This window comes from Lissotriton helveticus, chromosome 7 (genome assembly GCF_964261635.1).
Source record: "Lissotriton helveticus chromosome 7, aLisHel1.1, whole genome shotgun sequence".
Taxonomy (NCBI): domain Eukaryota; kingdom Metazoa; phylum Chordata; class Amphibia; order Caudata; family Salamandridae; genus Lissotriton; species Lissotriton helveticus.
The window spans coordinates 86920864-86948619 of NC_136068.1; the positions used below are offsets into that span (position 1 = coordinate 86920864).

Here is a 27756-nt window from a genome sequence, read left to right on the forward strand (position 1 = left end):
TGTGAAATCTGAGGCAAATCAGGAAATTTTGTATTTTGAGCAGTCAGGCAAAGTTTCCTGATTTTGCCCAAACTAGAGGAGGCAGGTTTCTCTTCTCTGATACATACTCCCTTCAGCTGGGTTCCCCACATAAAGGACTAGGACATCAGACTGGAGGAAATTGGCCCCCTAATTTCCCCACTAGCGCTCAGAGAGGAAATGCTGTAGTTCTCACCCACCATCCAGTAATGAAATGGGACTTGTGGTGATCGGAGGTATGGTTTGTGTAGAGGACCAGGATTGGTGGATTTTGGGGATTTTTAGGTTCGGATGTGGAAACATAACTTCACTGTAACTGTGGAGTTTTATGTGAATTTCATAGTCGTTTACATTGTCTCAAAGGTGTTTTTTCAGTCAATTTCTTGTTTTTGTTTTAAATGACACACTAATAGTTGGACACAGGACCACCCCTTGTGCATCACCCACTGGTGACATTTTCTTTCGCCATGCGTGTCTGAGATTAAAAGAACAGCCTTTGGACTGGTCCTGTGCCCAAACATATGTGCTTGCCAAAAAGCCCTGCAGCGAGCCACAGGCTTGATGATTTATTCATATATATTTTCTTTTTTTTTTCATTTCACAAATTTTTTTTAACTCTTGAGCTCCCCAATTTCTATTTACTTAGAACGGGTACTCTATGCAAGTGTTTTATCTTTTTTATTTTTCCTTCCCCTCTCCATCCCACAATGATAGTCCTAAACCTCTCTTCATCCATCCTTACTCTCTTTGTCCTTCAGTTTTGGTTAAAATGGTTCCTTATATTTTTGGGCATTTCTAAGCTGCTAAATCATCGAAACTTGCAGGCTCTGAAAAATGCCGTCCACTATTATTTCCAAAACGTCAGCTGTGTGCTCTCAAATGTTTGAGAATTTGTGAGATTATTGTGAGATTAACATCCACTAAATGATTTTTCACACATTTCACTGTTCAGTTTTTCCATTTACCTGGGCCCTTGTCTAGCCACTTTTTTTGTTGAATAGCACCGCTCACCCCCCTTCTTTGTGAATTTTAGTTTGATCATGTCAAACTTGCACTTTTTTAAAACTCACTATGGCAACCTGGAGGGTAAAATAATTCAAGGACAATCATAGTTCATGAAAATTCAAATGTAATTGGCAAAACTTGCAAGCTTCCTGCTCATACTTTTAACAACTAAGGTTTTTCTAAATATAAACTCTTTGAGACCTGGCCAAAACGTTTCAAATGCTAATGTCTCAAAACTACTAAACGGATTTACGCCAAATTAAAAATTAACCCTTTTGATTGAAAATGTACTTTCATGCCAAGCCTGGGGGAAATAATTTCAAAAGGTTTTGTTAAAACATTGAGAACTATTTTCTCAGAAAGCTTAAGTAGGACATATTGTTTGCCTCCCCCTAACATTTTTCCCCTGCGTGGATTTCCACAAAACATTCTATACCTCAGGCAGTTTTGTTGGCAGGGTGCAAAACTGAAAAACAGCTTTATAAGTAGATGTGCAACTTCTTGAATGTTTTTAAAAGCGTTGGAAGAAGAGGGGAAGGTGTGTTGGAAAGATTTCCTGTTGCTGCGAGGAGCTGCAATCAGTGGTGTAACAATTGCCCCCGTGGTGCAGGGTGGGCTCGAGCTCCAGGGGGCCCCCACCAGCACTGTGCACCAGTGGCAGGTTTGCCTTGCCTGAGAAATCCTGACTGGGTCCAGAGCATGGGGGGGGGGGAGGGGGTGGAGGGGGAGGGTGCACAATGTACTTTGCAGGGGGACCCCCTCAAGTTGTGTTACACCACTGGCTGCAATGGATAGCTGGTAGACGGTGCTCTCCAGCAGCAGTCCACTGTTTCAGGCCTCTCAGCGGGTACACTACAAAAACTCATCCCTCAGAGCAATGATGCTTTGGTGTTCTCTCGTTCCACCCTCCGTGGGATGTACGTTGTTACAACACGTGCTTTAACTACGCATGCCTTTACAACGCAGGTATTTCAATGCAAGTCGTTACAACGACTTGCGTTGGGGGGTGCTGGATAGTGAATAGTTTAATTTACTATTCCAACTCCAGTACCCGTGGATAGTAGGGAAGGTGTTGGATAGTAAATTAAACTATTACCTATCCTAGAGCGCCCCCCCCCCAGCGCAATTCGTTGTAATGACTTGCGTTGAAAAACCTGCATTGTAAAGGCAGTGCATGGTAAAAATTGCGCCGTAAAGGATGTTTTCCCCCTCCGTGCACTGCCTGGGCTAGCCAATCTAGCCCCTGCGGCATGACCAGCCTCCAAATATTTGTAGGAATTCATTCAAATGATATCTATCTCATTCTACTCTTTCTGAAGGCATTAGAAGGCCACTATCTTTTCCAGCAAAGCTGACCACAAAGTTATGACCTTCTGCTAGCCTTTCATGTGACTGATGAATATGTCACAAACTTTGTATCCAGCACCACTCTTGTTTGTTTTAACTCTGTCACTTTAAAGGTTAGCAGATACATGAAGTACATATTCTAAACACGCAGAGGCATATAGTTGTATCTGAAATATTCTGTAACAACCGAACTATTGTTTTCTCTTGCTCTGCTGGCTGGTGCTGCATGAAAAGGTCTGTTGTTTAATAGATGTACATACAGATCAAAGCTACTAATGGATACAGGGATTTATGGTCTTGAACGTGTTCCAATCTGATCCCTGAAAGGCAGAAAAAGGCATACAGTAACAAGGTAAAGGCAGAGTTGCAATAATCTGGCAGCAACTCAACCATTTTTTTTATTTACACATGTTTCTTGTTTTAATTTTAATACAAAAACAAGTCATAACCTGAACAACCACACACCAGGTACAGCAAAGGAGCGATACTCCATAGATACATATTAATGCACCCTCATTGAAATTGACGTAATCTGCACAAGAGCAGCACAAACACATCAGTTACCGGTGGCTAAAATTCTGGAAGACCAGTGGCCCCATATTTTCTGGAATTTACTTGCACTTGTAAATTTACTTCTCAGCATTACTGCAGTGGTCCATACCCCTGGCCTATACCGTCAGTGGTGGGGGCTAGGGAGATCTCAGTATTTAGCAATGTCACCTTTGTTCACAAAGTAGCCTATGCATGTCAGTAAACTCTCAAATAGAGAATACTCTCAACTCTCCATAACCCCCAGAGTAGGATATTAGGAGTTGGATTCAGATTTGCAGGATGCCATGTACTTTTGGCAGTAGGAAAAATGACAGGACATGTCCAAATGATATGAAAGACGGCACCCCCTGGGTTGCCACAGTACGTACAATCAGTGTTTGGGGATCTCTCCATTTTTCAAAGCTTATCATGGCTCTAATATACGCAATGCAAATAATTTAACTGAATCATTTTGAGGTTAGGTGCAATGGTGAGTGTCAGGGCGGCCATCTTAGCCTCCCACCACTCCTCGTTGCTGATCTTACCCACATCTTTTTCCCAGGCAGTCTTGAGGCCCTGGAATGGATGAGGGATGTTAAGGAGGAATTATCTATAGAGCCTTGATATCCCCTAACGTCCCAGTGGGGCTAACATTAGTTTGGTCTGAAGTATATTAAGTTCCATTAGAACATTGGAATGGTGGGAGCTCCATTGAAGACAATGTAGTGCTCAATGCTTCTAGGGGCCGGAGCAATGTTTTACAAAAGCCTCTCGGAGCTCGAGGGGATTTAAATCCCCTCGAGCTTCGAGAAGCCTTTGTTTTATTTGTTAGAACATTCTTCTCTCTAGTGGCAGAATGTTCTAATAGCCTTATAGCCCTTCGTAGCAGGCCTATACCGGCTATTAAAGTCCCGCTCTGTTGTTAAAGTCCCTCGCCTTCGGCTCGGGCCTTTAACACAGGCGCGGGCCTTTAATAGCCGGTATAGCCTGCTACGGCAGACTATAAGGCTATGTTACATCCTTTAAACCTTTCTTATATCTGTCTAATGTGTGACAGAGCCGAAGATACTTTAGAAAACTGAAATGTATGTAAGTTGAATTCTTCAACTAAATGGTTGAATGCCTCAATGTGATCATGTTCCCAGACATCTCCCAATCTCGAAATCCTGATCAAGTCACATACACGGAAGCCCTCCAGTTGTGTCCCCTGTTTTAATCTCATGCCTGTCGATAGAGGGTCTGTGCTATGCTTTTGTCAAATCTTTTAATATGGAATGGATCTGCCTATCAGCACAAGAAAGGGTAGTTTTGTGACCTCTGGGAGCGAGGCCAGAGATCGCCCCCAATATAGAAGGTTTAGAGTCGCTTGTTTCTCAAGGGAAACCAACTCTAGCCTTCAAGGGGAATCATGCCTGTCACCAAAGGCCAGTATCCACTTAGCATTGTCTATGCCAACCAGTAGTAGAGTTGGAGGTCCTTGTCCACCTGGCTGTCCAATTTAACATACGTCACAATGCAAAGTTTACCCGCTCAGAATAACTTTGAAACCAGGACTTGAAAGAAAGTTGGAGGGAATACATAAGGGTAATTTTGTAGTACATAGAGGAATATTGGAAGACAATTTCATAAACTGTCTCCCTTCCCAGAAGATTAAGCGGTAGTGGAGACCCAACTCCTAGTTGGTGTGAGAGCAATATTTGTGTTCCAAGCTGCTTGTTGGTCACAAGTTATATGTATGTCCAGATATAAGAACTGACCTTTTGCTATCTAGATCCGGGCCCTCAGTGTTGGTGTGGCTGGCTTGCTGGCCAGATGTACATACATTGTTTTCCCCTAGTTAATCATTAAGCCAGATGTGTCGCTATAGATCGCCAACATTTGTGTCAGGCATGGCAGAGAAGTCAGGTGAAGCTGAAGATACAAAAGCATGTCATCAGCACCATTCCCTACTCTTATCTTCTTGATCATCTGTCCATAGGAACCCCCATGTATTCACATCTCTCCTAATCCACTTCTCCAGCTGTTCCACCAGCAAGGAAAAGCGGAGAGACGGAGCAACCATGACATGTTCTGTATTCAATAGGAAAGAGGGAGGAATGTACCCCATTAACCCTTGTACATGCTCTAAGACCATCCAACAGGGCCAGCACAAAAGCTATTGTGGAAACTGAAAAGATCTCTAGAACCCAAAATCATAACTCCGTCACAACCACCTGAGTAAAATAACGAGAATTTATTTAACATGCACAGGAGCCTCAGATGGGTGCTGAGTGCTCGAACAGCAGGAGTAAAACACAAGCATTTATAGACAAAGACCAGAACATTTCATTATAATTTGTCTGCGTAACAGGTCATGTCTAGACCCTCATGTCTCTGCAAGTGGTGAAGAAACATTTTGTGCTCGGAAACGTACAGTACATCGTTACAAAAGTTCACATTCAAAATCACCCGTTGTGCACTTGACAAGCCCCCTGTATCTAAAGCCAGACAGTTAACTATTACATTTACGCCCAAATGCAATCACAATGGTCTACATTAGCTGATGTGGCTGTATATACGTTTGAGGCCTACAGGACATGTTGCTAATGCAAGCAGGCGGAAATATAACAACATGGAAACGTACTTTCTGTGCAAGCCTTGCAATGTGTCGCGTTACAGGCTGCTTACTAAAAGCAACGTTCTAACTCTTATTTAAGACTGTCACATGTTATCAAGCATTTATTATATTTGTATATAATTCCCATCATCATTAAATTATCACAATGTCAAATTATACAAAATGGATGCCACCATTGTTATCTAAAGTTAGCTTGAAGAACTAGTGGAGATAAAGAGCCAAATGCCAAGCATGTTAAGGCCAATAGTTACAATACCACCCATCGAGGAAAACGCCGAAAAGGAATCAACAGAGGAAATCGTGGTAAACCTCGATGGGACTCTACATCCCACAGAGCAATCTATTACAAAGGATCCCGCTGAGGCCTCAGACAACGTTTACATTTCGAAGAGACCAATGTTGATAAAAAGGCGTGGGGGGCATACAGCGGCCCCTGCAAGGATTAGGGCTGAAAAGAACAGAGAACCAAAACCATCAGGAAAGAGAAAAGGGAAGAAAATGGCGGGGGGGGGGCACTGTCAGGATTAAACGCTTCAGCCCCGATCTACATACCAAACAGTCACATGCAATCAGAGGATAAACCAACAAAGGCCCAGAGAGAATTAAGGAAAACTCAAAGAAGTAAGGAGGCAAAAGAGAAACCCTCAACCACCTGCACTATGAAGCAGAAAGTAAGGATAACACCCAATGGCCATAGGACAGCTAGCCCACATGCACAGGCACCATCCGGCATGAGAAGCAAAGGGTGGCAGCCAGGGAGAACAAATGGCAGCCACCACGTTCATGAAACCAACATGAAAATACAAGAGAGGGATAACAACAAATGGTTATACCTGGATCAGCTACCAGCAGGGAAGAAGGGAAAGTCGGTAAGAAAAACAAACCCCCTAAATAGGGCACAGATCTTAACGGCATTTGCAAAATGTTGTAGTTTGAGTGAGATCTGTACAAACGACCTTCGGCAAGTCGGCTTTATAGAGAACAGGAATGGAAAGGAAATAACAAAAATCGCACTTCATTCAGATCTGGTAAAAAGGGCAATCCTGAAAGCCACCAATGAGATAAACCAACAGGGAATAAGGATAATTCCAGAGAAGGAAATAAAAACCCCTACAGACAACACCTTCCTAAAACAGCACGCCGGTCTACAGAAGAGACAAGTGAACCTTTATAGAGAAATCGAAGGAAACCGCAGTTGCCTGAACATAGTAATAGACAACACAGGAAATGACACCTCATGGGATAACTGGTCTTTATGTAGTAATCCCGTGGGAGATTCCAACGATAGTGACACGGAGGACGAGGAAGAAGAAGGCGGTCTGAGTGGGGTTGAATAGGACGGGGGGGGTCGCATAATCTAGGTCTCATAACCTGGAATGTGAATGGGCTAGGCAATGAGCAAAAACGAGAATACATAAAGGAAATAATAAATAAAGTGGACATTGCCTGCCTACAAGAGACCTGGACTAGCGACGAAACCCCAATCACTGAGGGATACCTACAGCTATCTCGCCCAGCCACGAAGAAGAACTTTGGCCACCCTTCGGGGGGTCTGATGACATTGGTTTCAACAAAAGTGCTGAGGGAAGTAACACCGTTGAAAACGAAATGTAAATGGGTTCAATCGAGTAGAATAGAACTTCTAATAGTGGAACCGAAACATAAAATGTTGACACTAATGAATGTATATATGCAGTGGAACAATAGAGTAGAATATGAAAAGGAGATGAGGCTCTTTAAAGAGGATGTTGACAGTACATTAGAAAACTATGCATCAGATATAATAATAATAATGGGGGACTTCAACCACAAACTAAATCCTAAAAAGGCTGACCTATGGAACAGTGAACTGTTAGAGGTGTACGGAATAAACCCGGCTAGCTTTCCAATGGGAGAGATCTCGAAACACGACGCAGAACTAGTATACACCCTAGGAGGCAGGGGTCTCCATTGTATCAATGGTAGAATAAAGACAGACAGCCCAGCAGGGAAGACCTTTAAATTAGGTTTACAGGACTGCCCTATCGACTATATGTTCATGCATGCCTGGAACTTCCCCCAAGTTAGGGGGTTTAGGATAGAACAAAAAGAGGTGAGTGATCATAACCTTCTTCACCTACCATTATCTGGGGGAAGGAAACTGCATAGAGAAACAGTGATCACCCAGGAGGTCGAGTACCCTAAACGGGTGACGACACGATTAACGGAAGAATACCTGGAAAAACTGAAGGCCATGCAAATGAAAATGGAACCTGAGAATCTAGATAAGAAAAATTTAGAATGGTTCATAGGAAAGCTAGAAGAAGTAGTCCAGTGCCTAAGAATAGAACTAAAAAGGGACAAACAAAATAGGGTAAAACAGTCAAACCGAGGCAAAGGGTTTTCTGCAGAGTGCCAAACCAAAAAAAAGGAGATACGGACAGCCCAAAGAAGGCAAAAAAAGAACTTCACACAAGGGAGACAGGTACATATAAACAAGCTGAAAAAAGAATTCAAATCAATGGTAAAGGACGCAAAAAGGGCATATAAAGAGAAATGCTGGTTAGACCTGTTAGAAGCAATCGAGGAAAAAAACTTAAGACAATTTTGGAAGTTGGTAAAGACAGCATCCGGAACAACAGATGGAGAATTAAATTGCGTGGTGAGTGAGGCTGCATGGGAAGAGTATATAAGGGAACTTACGGGGTAAGAGCTCCAAGAGAGTATGTAGAGACCAAAATATGGCAAAAAATATCAGAAGATTTAAAATCCAAATTTAACGAAAAACAAGTAGAGCTTACAATAAGAGAATTGAAGCTAACCCGTGCGGCAGGACCAGATAATCTCCCTGCAATAATACTGAAGTCGGAGGTAAAATGGTGGGCAAGATTTCTGGCCCAGATGTTCCAGGTAATACTAAAAGAAGGCGTAATGCCTCCTACTTGGAAGGGTGCCATAATTAGGCCAATACACAAGAAAGGGAGCATGGAGGCCCCACAAAACTACCGGCTGATAAACCTCCTCGACATAGGAGAGAAAGTATTTTCAAAAATTGTATTGAACCAACTGAACGCATGGGTAAAAGAGCGTCAAATAGTACCCACAGAACAGGGAGGATTTAGAGCAGGCCACTCCACAATAGACCATGGATTTGCTTTATGGGCTATGGCAAAGAAGTCGGCGGAACAAAACGGCAAGTTGTGCTGCTGTTTCGTCGACTTCCGTGCGGCCTTCGATTCAGTCGATCGGGCCTGCCTATGGGATACCCTAATGAAGATCAATATTCCCAAAGACCTTCTGACCATAATAAAGGAACTGCACAGGGAAAACTGGGGGCAAGTCATCAGGGATACCATGGGATCTCTGACCCCAAAAATACCCATTGCCAATGGATTAAGACAGGGCTGTGTGTTGGCCCCCCAGCTTTTCTCAATATTTCTGTCAGACCTCCCGGCCCACCTAGAGGTTGAGGGTAGTGCAAGGCCCAAAATGAATGGAAACAAGGTGTCCTGCTTACTATACGCAGACGATCTGGTAATAGTTGACCAGACCGAGAGAGGCCTCCAAAGAAAGCTTAACGCCTTTAATACATACTGCGCTAGCAAATTCCTAACAATCAATAGTGACAAAACAAAAACCTTATGTTTTGGGAAAAAGATAAGCAGGTTCAGTTGGTATATAGGCGAGCTCAAATTGGAGACAGTCAATGAGTATCGATACCTAGGCATATGGTTCGATAAGTCGTTAAATTGGAGCGCCCATCTGGAAACACAAAAAGCAAAAGCACACACTTCCATATGTGGTCTAAAAATGTTCAATAGGGATTATAGAGAGATGTCACATCGACCAATGCTTAGAGCCTTTGAGGCAATGATCCCTCCCCAAGTCCTGTATGGAGCAGAGATCCTTTATTTGAGCGGTAAGGGAGCCTGGGACTCGGTGGAAGGGAAATGCATAAAAAGTCTCTTATCTCTTCCACAATCCTCTATGATACAAGCCATAAGAACAGAAATAGGCACAAAGGCTTGGGAGATACAAACACAGATGGCTGTAATCAGATTTTGGAAAAGACTTGAGGATCCAGAAGAGCAAAAAGTAGCTCACTGGTGTAGGAAAGAAATACAGAACAGTGAGCTAAAATGGGCAAAGGCCTGTAGGGAAAGATTGTTGCAGATCTGTAAAAGGTTAAAGATAGAAGTGGACCAGGAAACGTATCAAATTTTTGGTACCAAGTGTGAGTTGAAGCTAAATGGGAAGGAAGTATCCAAAATGTTTGATATAGGTTATTTAGCGAAGAAGAAATCAGTAGCACATATGCTAAACGCTTGGTCCAACGAATACTGGTTCCCCTATTTAGACATCCTACCCAATCGCGGATATAGGCAAGAGATTCTGAGGTTGCGGATTGGGATTAACCCTTGGCTAATAAACAGAGACCTTAAAGCAAAAATGCTAGATCAGCAAGGGTGCTGCAGGTGTAAGTTGGGAACCAAAGGAGACCTGCTACATATCTTACTTGATTGTTTGACACTATTAGAACAGCGGAAACAGTGGCTGCGCCCTGTGTTCCTAAAACACGACATAAAATCAAGGGCGCAGGCGGCCAACCTACTAACTGAAATCCCCACTATTGATATTGCAATTGCCCTTGGGAACTATATAAAGGTGGCCCTGAGTGCACTAAGAAATCAGGAATAATCTGTCGTACTGTATGAAATTTTAAACCAATGAAAATACACCCTGTAGTAAATGAAGGAATGGGTTTTAAATGAAAAATTTAGGGGCATATTACCAACCAATAGAGATCATTTTTGTCTCTAACTTATTTAGAGACAAAAATTATCGCCGCAAATCGGCGATTTTTATCGCAGATAAACCTTGCTATTAGCAAGGTTTATCGCAAATGCGATAAAAAACGGCCGCAATGCATGAATATCACTGAAAAGTCTGCAATATTCATGCATTATCGAGCAAATGCTCTTAGCCATGTTATCCACCTCCCATTGGATAACATGGCTAAGAACTGCTCCTGGGCAAGTGTTAGCTTTTGGAGATATTCGCGCTTAGCGCGAATATCTCCAAAAGTTGGTAATAGGAGATAGCGATGTTAGCGACTGTTTTCAGTCGCTAACATCTTGGCACGCCCACTTTGCATGTCATTAGTGATAAATATCACTGACATGCAAAGCGGGGCCCAAGATGGTCACTATCTCCTATTAGCTGTCGCTAACTGGTGTTAGCGACAGCTTGGTAATAGGGAGATAATTTTATCTCCGCTTTCTTGGCTTTTAAAGCCAAAAAAGCGGAGATAAAGCCCCTTGATAATATGCCCCTAAGTTTTAAGGCAAACGTAATTTTATTGGTGTTTTGTATTTTTATAATGGTGCGTAAGAATTTTGTACGGGACTCATTTTTACAAGGTTTTATTGTATTTTATGTGAATATTCTATTCGGTGATACGGTTATTTGCATTTGTTTAAAGACTATGGTCATAATAAACATATATTTTGACTTGACTTGACTAAAGTTAGCTTCCACACTATGAATCTCAGACCAATGGTCATCTTGCAGAGTATTTTGAACAGGAAGAGTCAGTAGAGAATATTGAAAACCTACTGATAATCTATTAATAATAGAGGTTCTGTGATTTATAAATCGCCCACACTGGAAAGGTCCACCTGCAATCTACTTTAGCAATGACGAGTACTCATACAAGACAGAATTCCATTTTGGTCTTCATGGATTAACTTTTTAATGACCCTGGCCTGCCTTGTGGCTAAAACTTTAGCTAAGAGCTTGATTTCCATATTAAGACTAGAGAGTTTGGCCTGCAAGAGGCACAAAGCTCAGGATGTTTGTGGAGTTTAAGGATAGTAGAGATAATGGCACATTAAACATCTTCAAATTAAAAAAAATGACACCTCTTAAGCAACAATTTCCTGTTGCATGTATTTTTCTTTCCTGTGCACTGTGGAAAATGTCCCGCCACAGACCACCTAATGGCTTTCTCCCGGCTCACTGGGGACATCACTGAAGGTAACTTTACCTCAAAGTAGTCTATGCTTATATCACAGAGCAGATACAGTAAGGATTCCTCTCTGAGCCACCTTGCGTATAAGTGCCATATGGCCCCAATGCCTCGATGTGAGCCTTTAAGGAACATCTCAGACAGTGCGTTGTGGGAGAGGCCCCTTGGACGGATGCAAGAGCTAGTACTAAGCAGATTCATGGCATGATTAATTAGGTAATTGTGGAGCTACATTTGTGACAGGTGAGAAATGTGTAAAACTCAGTTTGTCAGGGTGCTAAGGGCCAGATGTAGGTAATTCAAATTTACCGATTCTAAAATACCGAATTCTACCGATACGGTATTTTAGAATCGGTAAATGCTATGTAGGAAAAAATTCGGTAAGTATTACCGAATCAGGCCCATAGGAATGAATGGGAATTACTGAATCGGTAAATACCGATTCAGTAAACGGGGGAACACATACAAGGGTGGCAGGGTGTCACTTTGACACCCTGTTGCACCCCTGAATAGTGCATGGGTGCACATGTGGCAGACATACATGCCCTAAGGTCATGTATGTCTGCCACATGGCACTGTTATAAATTGCAAAAATTTTTAGGGTTTTCGATATTTACCACCAACTTGTTGGTGGTAAATAACGAATCCTGAAATGGGAAAAGCACTCATTTGAGTGCTCCCTACATTAAGGATTCGGTAATTTACCAAATCGGTATTTTAAGAATTCGGTAATTTACTGATTCCTTAGATTACCGATTCGGTAAATTACTGAATCTTTCAATTTGGCCTCCTAAATCTGAAAAGCCTAATACCGGTCGGTGACGGCCGAAATTCGGTAATTTCGGCCGTTACCGACCGGTATTAGGCTACCTACATCTGGCCCTAAATGCGCTACCCATTATCTAAAGCCCAAAGAGGCGACGCATCTATCTAGCACCTGTGTTCCACAGTTGGGGGTGCCGATGCGATGTCCAAGGATCTGTTGGACAGTTTTAAAGTCCCCCTGTAAAATCAGCCTATCCCACGGAACCTGGAGCAGCTCAGCAGATAGCTCCTGCAATGTGCTGCTTTTTAATGTAGGCGGTGAGTACACTTTGACCAACACCCATGGATCCCTTCTTTGAAGCTGCCAACAGCACAAAGTGGCCATGTCAGTATAAGACTTTGTAATTACCAGTGGGAGGGACCTAAGAATAAGTATCGCCAACCCTCCTCAACCCTCTTTTGAAGCTCTGGTGTAACCTTGTCTTCTCTAGAATCTGCACTTGGTGACCAGCAGGTGAGTTTCCTCTAAAGAAAAAAGGATTTCAGACATGAGTCTCTTTGCATATCACTGCCCCCTTTAACTCCTATCTAGGAGCCCATTTACATTCCAGGTCAGCACCTTAATTTGTGCATGAGTGTTGATATTCATCCCAATTGCGCTGAGCTTGGTGTGAGTGTGTTATTAGCATAGTGTTGCTGTGTGCCATTAGAACAAATGAAATATGGAAAAATGTAGCCCACCCAGCAACCCTCTACCCTACACCTCCCACCTAAAAGTATCTGTCACCCAACCTTCAACAAATACCCCATGGAATAAACTAACTATAAAACAACTTTGAGGTGGTAAGACATCTGCTTCATAAGCATAGTGACTCCACCCATTCCCAAGGGTCTTTAAATGGAACTGCTCTCGACTCTGAGACAGAAGAGAATCCCCCTGCATCGTTTCTTTCAGAAAAAAAACAGTTTGTCACTTCACAGGTGATGCTACATGGCCCTGGGCTCGGTTTAGATCCTTGTATTCGAGGGCCCCAGCAGAAGAGCTGGCATTGTGCGGGGCTGCCACTCATCCTCTTGTCTTCTGTAGTCTGCTCTGCAGCGTCAGCCCAAGTCTCCTCTTGTCCAAGTGGGAAGCGTTCCTTCGCCCAGTCCCAAGCTTGATCAGGATTAACTCTGCGGGCGGAGTTTGCGGAATTTTGCATACTCCACGGAGAACGCAAAGTTCCTGCAAAACGTCCAACTTCGCAGCGGAGTGGAGTTCAGCCCCGAACCCTCCCGCCTCCCACCCCCTGCAAAAAATATTTTTTAAATTGTACAATCAAATTAAATAAAAGCACACTTACCTTATTGCGGTGTTGTGGGCTGCCCTACTCCTCCTCACCGTAATCCCCTATGTCAGACATACCCAGGGCCGGATTGGCCGTAGCGGGCACCGGGCATTTCCCCGGTAGGCTGGAGGGGTGGGGGCTGGTTTTGTGGCCGCAGGGGGCCGCTTTTCTTTCAGGGTGCCGATTTCGTAACAGCGCTGCAAAATCGGCCCTCTGGAAGAAAAGCGGGAGCAGTGCTTAGCGGCTAAAAAAAACCTACCCTCCCGTTACCAGGGAAGGTGGAGAAGCAACCTGCCAGGGCTGGTGGCTGGTCTCAGTCTGGCCCTGGACATACGTCATGGTAGGACTGCGCACGATTCATACTTGAGTTCACCCAGTCCTCTATCTGTCCAAGTAATGATATCTCCACCTTGATAGTTCGAAAAACGGCCATAGTGGATCAGCGTAGATCACCTGGCAGCAGCCACTGCGTGAGTGCATGGTGTCCTTGCTCAATTAGGAAATCACAAATTCAGGACACCAGAATCTTCTCTGGATTGGGCCCATCAACACCCTCTGAGAATCCTAAAAAGCGAAGGGCGTTCCAGTAAGAGCGGCCCTCAGCATCTTCAATCCTGGCCGCCACTTCACAGTGGAAGTCTGGGACTACTGGACCGTCTGTTGGAGCTCGCTCACAGTGTCTCCCATGAAAATTCTGTGATTTACCGCCTCAGCAATATGGTCGGTTGTGTTGGGAAGGCCTTGAAACAAAAGTACTACATTAGCCCCCACTTCCCCAATTTTTGTTCCAGGGTTCGTCTGGAGGAATGGATCACCTGCAGGATGGCTTTGGTGCTAGAGCAGTTGCCCTCTTCTGAGCTGATAGTGATGGTCGGGTTTAGATCCTGATTCGGTTGGGGACTCCATCCCGCGAGAGGAGCTAGGCAAACTTGTTGACCTTGCCCTACTTGGTATTTCTCCATTGAAGAACCCAGGTCCACGTCCACTATCCCCTCTATCTATGGGGTGAGTACAGTTATGAGTGGCAAAAACTATCCACCAGACCCACCTTACCTCCCAATTTAGAGCGACACGAGTGATCTGACACCAGCTGGGTTTGACATTGCCTCATCAGGCCGTGGGGGCTGTCATCTTTACAGGGTCCACTAAGGCGGGATCCAGGGCCGCCAACAAGGAGGGGATGGAGGGGGACCCACCAGGAGGGCCAGCTAATCTGTATGTGTAGCCTTCTCAAAGCACAGGTGCAAATGCCCCCCACCACTTCCAGTGACACCTAGGCTTCCACTCTCAACCCACGGGTCGCTGCGCAATGATTTGCATCTCACCCGGGCTCCAGCACCCAAGAAAAGGGAAGACCACCACAGGAACAAAGTGTGCTCCACACCTGAGTGTCTGTAGGTTCCCACAGGTTGGGGATATGGAGAGGTCTATCAAGGCCGTGGTTACCGGCTGCTCCTTACGGCAGAGCAGCCACCATTGTCTCTACAAGTACCTGTTCTTCCGGAGGCCTGCTCTGCCGATATGACGACAACATCCACTCTAACATGATGGTAACACTCAGTATAAAGTGCAGTGTTGTATTCGGGATTTAGGATTATTATTATTATTAGGATGCGCCCCGGGTGCAGGAAAGCTTGTAAATAGCATCCGCCATCTTGCACTGCCCCAACTTTACAATTTTTATTTGATTCAGAGACCACAGTCTCTGCCCGCTCTTAGAGAGGACTGTTGAGAGAAGACACTTCCAAACTTGAATGGTCACCCAGGTTTGTGTTAACTTTAGTGCTGTGCAAAATCCATGTACATTTCTTTGTCGTAAGTATCCGAAATGTAAGTAACGATGTCCCATATCTTCTAGGAGCGAAATGTAGACATGAACATGTGCCTAGTGAATGAGCATTCACAGATACTTCTCCCTTTTTATGCTTACTGTGAAAAATCTGCTTCACCCACATAAGCAAAGAATATATTGACCTCCTGCTGTTAGCACAGTGAGCAGATGTATTACAGATGAAGAAAGCACAAACTGGTGACCTCAATTGGTAATATCTTTGGGGAGCTGTGCTTGCCATCTGCTTGTAAAGTGTGTTTCAGAATTATGGGGTAGCTGGGTTGATGGATTAGTTGGAATCATTATGTGAATTATTGAGTGCTTATTGCCACTCACTGTATAATGAAGGGAGCTAAAACAGTGCCTTGGTTCTGACTCCTGAAATACCTCTAAATGTAGAACTCTGTATTTGTTTGGAGATAGGGATGCTGAGCTCATGGCCTTTGGTACCCACACATGGCATGTGCTATTGATACAGGTGTCTGTGAATTTCAACAGTTCTGCCATCTTACATTTAAGGCTCTACCTGTGCCTATGGCTACTATGTCTGTATAAATTGACCAATAGTGGTGACATTCCATTGTAAGTGTTATCTCGGCATTTGCAACACTGTGTGGTTGGCTTAATGTGATCATCTGTCAGCTTCCTATGGCAAACTTTTTTAGATCAACCTTGTTGATGCCTATCTCTAGATTAGTGTCCTTATTTTGTGCTTGATATACCAGGCCCTTCAGAAAGGATCCATTGAAGAATTAGGGTAAATATTGGTACTCATTCATGACATATTTTGTTAGTGGAACATCCATACTGCAAAAGATGTAACCATAAGCCTTCTTTCAGCTGTTTTCTGAGAAAAAGTCTCTATAAAGACTGTTTCACCAACATTAGGGTGCGTCCAACCTTATCCAAAATGATTGGCTTTCTTAAATCACAAAACACTAATTATTAGAAATGAGAACTGATGTTATGTGACATATGATAGCACATGACTCATTTGAATAATTAACACATTTGTAACTGAATTATACCTTCTACTTATCCAATGGACTGGCAAAAAGTGTTAATAGGCTTAGGACACAGACAAGTTTGTTGTTATTGATGGACAACAAGCTGTTATCTGCCTGTCAGCGCTGCGATCCCCGGTCCACCACAGTCTTTAGGGCCGCTTGAGTGGAGGGACGTAGCTCCTCCTCCCGGATGTGTCACTTCCGGGAAGCTCAGGGGATAACTGGGAGAACTGCGCGCAGCGGGTGCGCCAAAGGCCAGCCCGTCTGCGCCCGGCAGCGTCCCGGCAGCGGCCAGGGCCAGACATGCTTTGGTCTAGAGAAGAGCTCCTGTCCTTTGATAGGAATACCTGCTCAGGTAACCTAGCCCTCGACCTCAGTTCCGATGCAAATGGTACTTCATGTGTACATTGTAGGTGGACCCCTGAAATCAGGTTGGAGTCCCCGGCCATGAACGACTGGGCTCTTTGCCCTATCACAGACCACACACATCTTACCACCTTTAAAGCAGGCCTGATTAACTGTCGATCGCTGGTCAAACATGCAACAGATATTTGGCTCCTACTGGAAGAGGGCACTTGGGATGCTATATTCTTAACGGAGACCTGGCTCAAAGAGGACAACTTATCAGCTATCACCGTGGCCACCCCGCAGGGTTTAAAATCTGCTGTGCACACAGGGAGGGCAATAAAAGAGGGGGTGGGGTAGCGATCATATTCAGAGAGGCCTGGGAAGTAGAGACCTCAATAATTCCCAAAATAGGCACCATAGAAGGCCTCAATTTCTGCCTAAAGATAGGTCCCTCCACCGCTATCTCTGGGCTACTAATTTACAGGCCTCCCGACTGCTCAGCTAGCGCTATCTTAGATCTATGCAACTACATAGCACAGAAATCTTCGTCCTACACTAATTACATGGTATTGGGAGATTTTAATCTTCATAGAGATAATCCCAACTGCACACAGGCTATCAAGCTAGAGGCCTCCTTCGCTGGTGTTAATTTGGTGCAGTTGGTAAAACTCCTGACTCACATTGCAGGCCACACCCTGGACCTTGTGTTCTCCAACCTTTCCTCTCTGGTTATGGAGACACCAAGCCAACGGACATGGTCGTATCACTATATGATCCGGTTTTTGGTCGACCTACAGAAAGAAAAGCTGCAGCGTGGGCATCGCTGGGTGAGGGAAAGGAACTGGAAAAAACGTATTATCGAAAGTTTAGATTCAGTCCTGAAGAGAAACACACCTCCCTGCACTACTGACCCGAACACAGACGCCCGGCCTTCCATTCATGGATTTCTACAGCCATAGATTCGCTGGCGCCACCCCGACTTATTAAAGCAAGGAGAACGACGCCATCAGCCCCCTGGTTCTCTAATGCCCTAAAATTGGCTAAGAGCAGATGTAAACATCTTGAACGCAAGTGGAGGACTAGCTATGATTAGAGCGCAAAAAACACTTACAATTTAGCCCTTAAAGAGCTTAGAAAAATGATAAGATCAGCCAGAAGAGAGCACATAGTAAATTGTATTCAGGCAGCAGAGAACTCAAGTAAAGAGCTATTCAAGATAGTGGACACATTCCTTCAACCCCAAGCCGCACAAATGGAAGGTCCCGCCTCTCTCTCACTCTGTGAGAACATCGGCGATTTTTTTGATAATAAAATCCGCACGATCTACAACTCCTTTGTGGGTAATGATGCTACTATCAAATCAGACAAGCCCAGCGACAATGACCACCGTGCAGAACTATGCGATTTTAGTTCCACCACCCCGTCAGAGGGGATGTCTCTGATTTTGGGCTGCAAATCAGGCTCCCCTCAAGATCCCTGTCCCCTCAAATTGTGGAGCATAGCGGCCCCCTTACTAGCTAATAATCTGGTTCAGTTATGGAACTCCTCCCTAGCGACGGGCATCTTCCCTGAGACGTGGAAACACGCTACGGTGCTTCCCCTTAAGAAAAAACACAATGTAGCGCCAGAAGTTCTGAGCAACTACCGCCCCATCTCACTCTTACCAGCCCCTGCTAAGATGCTGGAGAAGTGGGTGCAAAGACAACTATCCTTGTTTGTGGAGAACTCAGGTATCCTGCACGATACCCAATCCGGTTTTAGACCAGGCTTCAGCACCGAAACGGCCCTTCTGGAAGTTTCAGAATCCCTCAAAGCCACCCTGGACGCTGGGGAATCTGTGATGCTGGTGCAACTAGATTTATCCGCCGTGTTTGACATGGTGGACAATGCAATACTATTGTCTAAACTTAAATAGTGCGGCATAGGAGGCACAGCACTAAGCTGGTTAAGGTCTTTCCTGTCTAACCGGTCACAGCAAATTGCCCTTCAAACCCTTAAATCCAAACGTAAAAAGATCTGGTGCGTTGTCCCTCAGGGCTCAGCACTCATCCCACTCCTTTTTAATATCTATCTGGCTCCCTTATTCACCCTTATTGCAAACTGGGACGTGAAGGCAAAATCCTACACCAACGACACCCAGCTGGTGTTCTCCTTCAAAAAACATAAAGACACAGCCCTAACAAACTTTAAGGGCTGCCTAACCGATATCTCTCGTTGGATGAACAACAATAATCTGAAGTTCAATGCCAGCAAAACGGAGGTACTATTCTTCGGGAACATCTGCTCTCCACCTGCAGAGCTCTGGTGGCCACAGGAAATGGGCCTCCCACCCACCCCAGCAGCTTTGGGGTGAAATGGGAGACCGCTCTCTCCCTATCAGCCCAGATCACGCAGGTGTCAGTGGCCTGTTTTAAGAAATTAAAAAGCCTACGTAAAGTCATCCAACTTCTGCCTGAGAAATGCCGCCAGGTGGTTATACATGCCACGGTGACATCAAGGTTGGACTACACCAACAGCCTATATGTAGGGCTGCCGGCCTACCAGATAAAAAGGCTGCAGATGGTCCTAAATGCCACAGCAAGGATGATAAGGAGAGTACCGTTCCGGCACCACATCTCCCCACACATCAAGATACTTCATTGGCTGCTCGTGGCTAGTAGAATAGAGTTCAAGGCACTTACACTTGCTTTCCGCTCTCTCCACGGGAACTGCCCTAAGTATTTGAAACTACACTTGCGCAACTACAAACAAAACAGGCCCCTCAGATCTAACTATTTGAACCTTCTGAACGTCCCTAGGTTCAAGAGGGCGCGCATTGGAGGTAGATCCTTTGGGACCGTGGACTCCAAGCTCTGGAACGCGCTGCCCAATTTTCTGAGACAGATTAAATCGGAGTCCAGTTTTAGGAAAGCCTTAAAAACATGGCTCTTCAGCCGAGTTCCTTAGTGACGAGAACACTCCTGCCGGTCTTGTGGCTGCCCCCGCGATGTTTTCTCAGCGCCGGGACACCTCTGCTTGAGGTAACTGTTCGCGCTCTTATAAATTTTGTTATTATTATTATATTATTAGCATGAAGTCTTTCAGGAATGAGCTGCAGGAGAATATGTTTGAACTTCAGTCTGGCTCCTTGAAATATCTAAGCAAAGAAAATAAGTTCTAGACTAGCAAAGAAGTTAAGTAAAGCATGGTAGCCAGAATAGCAATGCTATGTACTCCTGTAGACTAAGATCAGTGGGTTAAATTTCATAAAGTGTCTTTTTGTTTGTGCTAGTTCAATGAAAGAACATTTGCTGAGTTCCAGCACACATGGTGTAACTGCATATATAACCACTGAGAACTACATCAGCACCCTAAAGTTAGTTAACTGGAGCAAACGCTAATTGCTTCTCCACATGGCAGGCTTCTATGCACACAAGGTCATCTGAAAACTGCGCCCTTCAGCTTCCCACAGATTCTAAGGTACCAGTAGAATGTATAGTAATACAGGATCATGGCTAGTCTCCTCCATTACATAGGATTTACAGCCTGATTCATGTACGGGCCGTTTTGCGTGTCCCTAATAGCGAATAATAGCGACTCGCTATTGAGGAAACGCAAAACGGCATTCATGTACTTTTCGGGGAAAAAATAGCGACTCGCACGCGGGCGCTAAAGCCGTTAGCGACCTACAAAAAACGCAGAAAAATCGCTATTTCCTGCTACCTGCGATCGGGATTGCGACTCGCAATCCCGATCACACGGGATTGCGACTCGCTATCCCGATCGCACGGGATTGCGACTCGCAATCCCGTGCGATCGGGAATGGGAGTCGCATTCTCGCGGGATCTGGAAAACGGGAAGACGCATTCCGAGCACCGTGATGACATCACAACCAGGAAGCAGCCAGTTCCCATCCCCAAACACCACAGTGACGCTATCCTTCGAGTGTGCACGAGGGAAAGCAGACGCTAAACCACCGTTAGCGACTCCCGATACGGCAGAAATTGCGACCGCCATGTCCGAGGAACCTGTCCCTGGCCCCAGCAACAGCGCTGGCCGCAAGCGCAAGCTCAAGTTCTCCGAGCAGGAGCTGGAGAACCTGATTGAAGGGGTGGTGGCCAACCACGACCAGCTCTTTGGTGCCAACTCCAGCAGGGTCCCAGAGCAGGAGAAGCGGAGGATCTGGCTGGGGATAGCCTCCAGCGTCAACTCTGTGGGCGTGGCGGACAGGTCGTTGGAGGAGCTGAAGAAGCGCTGGTACGACCTCCGAGGGCGTGCCAAGGAGAGGGTGGCGGAGCGCCTTGGTGAGGCATCGGGCACTGGAGGTGGCGGACCGACTGTCCCACCCAACACACCCCTGGAGGACCAGGTTGAGGACACCTTGGAGAGGGAGGCGTGTGTTGGCGTGACCCCTCTGGACTCCTCCCGCCCCACCCAAGACACCCAAGGTAAGTGGCATGCGACTGCGACCCTGTCCCCTATGACCGTCCCTGACCAAATAGGCTCACTCATTGGCCCTTAGTCATGCCTATGTTGTGCATCAGGAAATGCCCTGAAGCATTGTGGGAGACGTAGTATGTCCACAATGTAGTAGTACCACAATGCGGCCAGAAAGGTTCCAAAGTGCGCAAATCCACAGCCATCCAGGGAATGACACCCAGCATGCATTTAACATCTGCACGTCTGACAGTCACATGCACCTAATGAGTATCCACTTACCCTCACAGGTGGCGATGAGAGCAGTGACAGCGAGAGGCTGCTGATTGATGAGGAGGCCCAGGAGGAGGAATCCCTACCCGATACCCAGCCACCAGCCCCTGCCGCTGCACCAACACCAGCAGCCAGGCCCCCCACCGTACCTGCTGCTACATCTGCCGGCCCACCGGCTGCCAAGGCCAGGCCCCCCACCGTACCTGCTGCTACATCTGCCGGCCCACCGGCTGCCAAGGCCAGGCCCCCCACCGTACCTGCTGCTACATCTGCCGGCCCACCGGCTGCCAAGGCCAGGCCCCCCACCGTACGTGCTCCTACATCTGCCGGCCAACCGGCTGCCAGAGCCAGGCACCCCACCAATGTGCCTCCAGTGCCTGCCGCACCAGCAACACCAGCTGCTACACCACCTGCAGCTCGTGCAACCACATCTGGGCCAGCCACATCCGCAACACAGCGGCCAAACAGCAGGAGGGGCAATGGGCATCTCCATGCCTGCATGAGCGTGGAGCGGCGCATGCTCCGAATACACCAGCGCCAGTCGCAGCAGCAAGGAGCCATCCAGCTCCAGCTGCATAAAATTGGCCGCAATGTGGCGGGAGTCGGCGAGCGGATGGACCGCATGACGGCGGCCATGGACCGCATGACGGCGGCAATGGAGGACAATACTGCAGCGCTCGTGAAGCACCGCAGTGTTGCAAGCAGGCGCCACCACCAGCTGTTGAGCCGGCTGTCGACCTATAGTAGGTCAAATTATGTGGCAGCAAATGCCACCACCCAGCTGTCGCGGCGCTCCCTGACCCAGCAGCACCAACTGGTCCAGTGCTGCGAGGACATAACCCGGGTGCTGGAGCACTTGACCACCGCCGTGACCGCACTGCATACACCTGTGCTACCGGCCATTGTAGGGGGAGACGATGCGAGTGAGGGTGCCTCCAGCGTGAGCAGCCACTCTGCCACGCAGGTCCCGCCACCTAGGCGCAGCACCAGGGCTACGCCTGGTACAGCTGCCCAGGATGAGGAAGAGCCTCACAGGCGCCTGGGCATTACGCGCCGGAGGCGCCAATGACATTGTGTGAGGGACACTGGCGCAGGCTGACGCTAAGCCTGCCATGAACCTTCACATGCAGTATGCAGGAATACTGTATTTTGTAAATAGTTGATACCATGACCCTTTTTTCTTGTGAATCAAACAAATACATTTATTTTGCTGCACACATTCGCCTTGTGTAATCATTACATTTTGCATGCAATTGTGATATGTGGGGTGGGGGAAGGGGGTGGGCTAGAAATTGTTAGCTGTGATGTGGTTGCGACGTCTGTGGCCTTCAGCTGGGTTCTCCCCGCGTGCATGGTGCGCATGTGCTGGTGGCCGGTCGTCCCCCTCAGATTTACTGCCTGAGATGTCAACTGGTATCCGGCGCTTGGTTGCAATGTTATGAAGCATTGCACAGACAGCCACAATGCGGCAGCACGCTGCAGGACTGTAATACATGGCCCCACCTGTCTTGTGCAGTATACGGAACCTGCTCTTGAGCAGGCCAAATGTCCTTTCAATACAGTTCCTTGTCCGGATGTGCGCAACATTGTAGCGCCGTTGCTGAGGTGTGGCAGGGTTGAGGTAAGGGGTCAGGAGGTATTCCCGTAGGGCGTAGCCACTGTCACCTGAATGAGAGGAGCAGATGTTGATTGCCTGTGCAGCGCAGTTACTTCATAGCAATGTGACATTGTCGACAAAGTGTACTTACCAAGTAGGTGTCCTTCCCCAAACTCTCCCCTGATCAGTCGTGTGTGGAGTCCGCTGTGCCTGAAGATAAAGGAGTCATGGGTACTCCCTGGGTACTGGGCCACAATGTCAGTGATGATGGTCTTGGCATTGCAGACCATCTGTATGTTGAGGGAGTGGTAGGACTTCCTGTTGCGGTACATATACTCCGTGCCAGCTGGTGGGCAGATGGCGACGTGGGTACAGTCTATGCAGCCGAGGACATGGGGAAAATGGGCGACATTATAAAATTGTAGTTTTGTCAGGTCCAATTCCTGTTGGCTCGTGGGAAATGTGATGTGGCGGTGGAGCTGGCTGAGCATGGCGTCAACAAAAGTGTGGAGGCAGCGTGACATGGTGGGCTGGGATATCCCCCCAGCAGCGGCTACTATGCCCTGGAAACTGCTGGAGGCCAGGAGGTGCAGGCTGCACAATACCTGCACATGTGTGGGCACAGAATTGTTTCGCCTTGTTGGGTGCTGCATGATGGGGTCGAGTTCTTGTATCAGCCAGGTGATCATTTCCCCATTCAGCCTGTATTTTGCATAAATCTGTTCTCTGGTTTGGCCCAGCAAGGTGACCCGCTGCCGGTAAATCCTTGCCTGCCTCATGCGTCTCCTCCGTGCTGCTCGCTGTAGCCTTCGCCGCCTCACCACCATGTACATCCCAGGCATTGTGGAACGCCTAATGCTGCTGCTGAATGTCCTTATGTGTGATTGGTCAGGCCTGGACCTGTTGGTGATTGGCCAACAGTTTTTCAAATTTTACTTAATCATGGCTTTTATGGTTACCACCTGCTTTGAGTTGTCCTTAAATTGCGCCGCGCAAACGTGCGAATTAGCGCTTTTTCGCTAATGTATTTATTTCATGAATGCCGATTGAGACAATATTGCGTTTCGCTATTCACTTCGCAGATTCCGTGGTTGGTCGCTATTTCCGTATCGCTAATGCTCGACTTCCCGGAGTCTGCGACTATTATAGCGTAATCGCTATTTCAATCGCTATTATTTTTTTGCGAATTCGCTATTTCGTACTTGAATGCCGATTCCGTGTTTTGCACCAGCAATTGCGTTTTCGCAGCCATTGCGGGCGCTATTTCGCTTCATGAATCAGGCTGAAAGTTTTTAATCACAGAAGGATTGCAAGTGAATGCTTCTGCCCCTGTTGCTAGGGTCATCCTTTTAACATCATGATCAGCAAAATAATTTATTTTGAGAAGTTTCCATACAATATTACATACATAATACAATACACAATATAAAATGCAGCATCTATCACCTAATTGTATATAACTTTGGGCTTCTCTCACTTAGGTGCCTATTACGATGGTGGATTTCCCGCATCCACCGGGCCGGCGGAAGCCACCGCCGGCCCGGAGGATGCGGGAAATCCACTGCGGAGCCTTGAAAGACCCATCGCCATATTAGGATGGCTGGTGGGTCTTACTATCTGTCCTCCGCTTTTCCGCCGCGGGCGGATTCCGCCCGCGGCGGAAAAGCATTAACATGGCTGGCGGTGTCTATCAGACACCGCCATCCATATTATGATGGAGTACAATGTATGCTTCGGGTGAAGGGGGGGTGGGGGGTGCACATGGGGGGTACCTATGGTACCCCCCTGCATTTGCGTGGACAAAGCGGCAGGCACCGCGCGGTGCCTGCTGCTTTGTGCACGCAAATGCCGTGCATGCACTTTTAACATTGCGGCGGGTGCAGCTTGAAGCTGCACCCGCCGCAATGTTAAAGATTGAGGATGTGACCGCCAGGGTGGCGGTCACATCCTAATTGCACAGGAGGGAACTCCGCAGGCAATGCGGAGGTTCCCTCCTACGCTATGGTGGTGGACGGACTCAGGTCCGTCCGCCATCATAATCGGCCTTTTAGTGTCTTATGGCTACATAGACAAAGGTATTTGAAGGATTATATTGAAAATGAAGCCATACATACATATTTCTTTTTACTTGAAAGTGAAGCCAGTTATTGTTTTTTTATGGAACTTCTTTCAGTTAAGCAAATATTTTAATCTTCTAGCATAGTATATACATGTTTTGAGCCCTTTATTTTCCCCGAGGATCATCAAATATTGGTGAAGGTATCTAATTGTGCATCATTCGGCTTGAGCTCCAGTCTATGATACTGTGAGGTTTTGCCTGACTTTCATTGGTTGCTTTTATGTGACATCTATTTTGCTTTCTCTCACCAGAGGCTGTATGGACTGAGAGACTACGAAGACGATCTGATCGCCTACAAGCCTCGCATTTATGCCTATGAAGGAGAACTGGAAAGAATTGAATCTGTCGACTCCTTCACATTTCCTGATGACATGGACAGTAACTTCTTGGATCACCTAGGGCCTAAATTTGCTGCTCTTGGGGATATCTGCCGGAATTGAGCACAGTCTCCTGCATCACCCATGGGACAGCTGTGCTCTCGTTTGTAAATTCAGTGTGCACATAACAGAAAAACACAACAGGAGCTATCTAGCAAGCCAACTTAAACGTGTGCTGTGAAGCATGCTTATGTGTTTAGACTGTTGTATATAACACTATGCAAAAAAGCCGGTTCCTGGTATCGAGCCAGGCAAGATCTCATTGTAAATATGTTTTGCAGGGATGGCACTCTCAGGTGATACATTATGCAGATTGGTTGTTTATTGATGGTATGAATGGCTGTCAAGTACTAGGGTAGTTCAGCAATTTTGCTGAGCATTAATTCCATACATGGGGACAATCATGTGGTCCTGTGATGACCAATGCTGCTATATGCCAAGTCCTTTCTGCCTCTCTGGGAAGAAGGGCCTCTTTATTTTAATCACATTGCATAATTTTAAAATTCAGGAATCCCCTTGAATTGCATTTTTTTCTTTGCACTTTGAAATAAGGTGGTTCTCGCCTGTTATCAAGAAATGCAACATCAATATTGCCTCAATTTTGTGGCCTATTGCTTCTATTCCATTTAATGGCATGAAGTGTAATTCTTCAAAGGACATCTTCCTTTGAAGGCAATAGGATATTATTTGAAAGACGTTTAAAGCTTAGGTACCTGGAAGGACACTCATGTTACATCTTCTACCTAGACACTTCTGGACTTGACGCCAACTGTGATTTTTTTTTGCACGCACCATTTGGGACACCACTCTGTGAACAGAATTAGGACTTTTTGGGACAGGTCTTGTTTATAAAATGTAAAAAATGCTTCACATAAAAGGTATGTTTATACACTGGAAGCACGTGCATTATGCTTTGTATTGTTTTTCTCTCTGTGCAATGACATTTTGTAATAAACACATTTTACTGGAACTTGGAAATGTTCAGCATTGATGTTTTGTACTTTTTGTGTTTATGGTGCTTTCATGCACATGATTTCACTGTCAGAAACCTACAATACAATGTGAATATATTTTGCACCTTTTCAGATTATTTTTTATAAGAATTTAAATATTTATTTATTTGTGACCAGCCTTTGCCATTGGATGATCGGTGTCTTCTGCAAAATTTGTAAATTGCTATTTTTTCACGTCCAAAACACAGAAACACTATGGGCCTACTTGACTTCCAACCTTATCAAATACACAAAATACCACTTTCTTTTGAATTCCTAACTTTAACAACCCAGACTAAATGACATAACACCCTCAGCCTATGCCCTGTAAGCTATATTCGCTCTTGTTCCCAGCCCCTTTTCAAAATGTACCAGTCCTTTTGATTGGCTTCCTTGGTCTTTTAGATAATCCATCCCAGAATAGAGAAAATGTGGCTTATATCAAATGACATATTAGAAACATGAAAGATGGCAATGCGCACTGACACAACACTTCTATCACTTCTGGGTCTGCTCTACGCCTTGCACCAATTGATGCTGCCATTTTTTAAAATTTATTTATAAAGTTTTATATAGCGCAAACATGATCCCGAAGGATATCAGAGCGCTTTACAATTTTAGGGAAAGGAGGTAACAGTTGCAGTACAGGCATCAAATGATGACAGTGTGATATCCATCTTGCAGAAAATGGCAGATCCACTTAAGGGAAATGGTTTTTGTCCCAATCTCTCGCAGCAGTGATTCTGAATTCCTTCCCTGAGGTTTTGTGAGAAGTGGGAACTGCACTTGGTTCTGAGGTCAACATTTTGGGGGACTCTTCAGCAAATTATCACTAAATCAAATCGAGGGAATATCTCACCCCGTCCCAACAATGCCTAGTTCAAGGAGTCCAAGCACTTCATAACAATATGTCTCCTTTGGAAATGGTGTGTTGTGAATGGCTATGATGATTAGTGGAACATGCTGAGCACTCAGTGATGAAGCAATACTCCACAGGTTACTAATCCATCCCACTACAATCCAGCAATTCAGCATTAATATTTCTAGAGAATTAGAACTGAATCACATTGGTCAATTTGTTGGGAGAGCACATCTCTTCCTCACAATTCACAAGGGTATTAGGACAAGTCCATGTGGGATTCTTGGTCCTATGCTCCACAAACACTACTTCCCCACAA

The 27756-nt window shown here is 45.8% G+C and overlaps 1 protein-coding gene across 1 annotated transcript in view; it reads left to right on the forward strand.

Annotated features, from left to right (window-relative positions):
- Nucleotides 1-26556, forward strand: part of CDH26 (cadherin 26) — a 317238-nt gene extending 290682 nt beyond the window's left edge. The window contains exon 18 of the mRNA XM_078651581.1: nucleotides 25461-26556. Within this exon, the coding sequence (XP_078507707.1) occupies nucleotides 25461-25649 (189 nt within the window). The 3' untranslated portion in view covers nucleotides 25650-26556. The remainder of the gene's footprint in view (nucleotides 1-25460) is intronic.
- Nucleotides 26557-27756: the final 1200 nt, after the last annotated feature.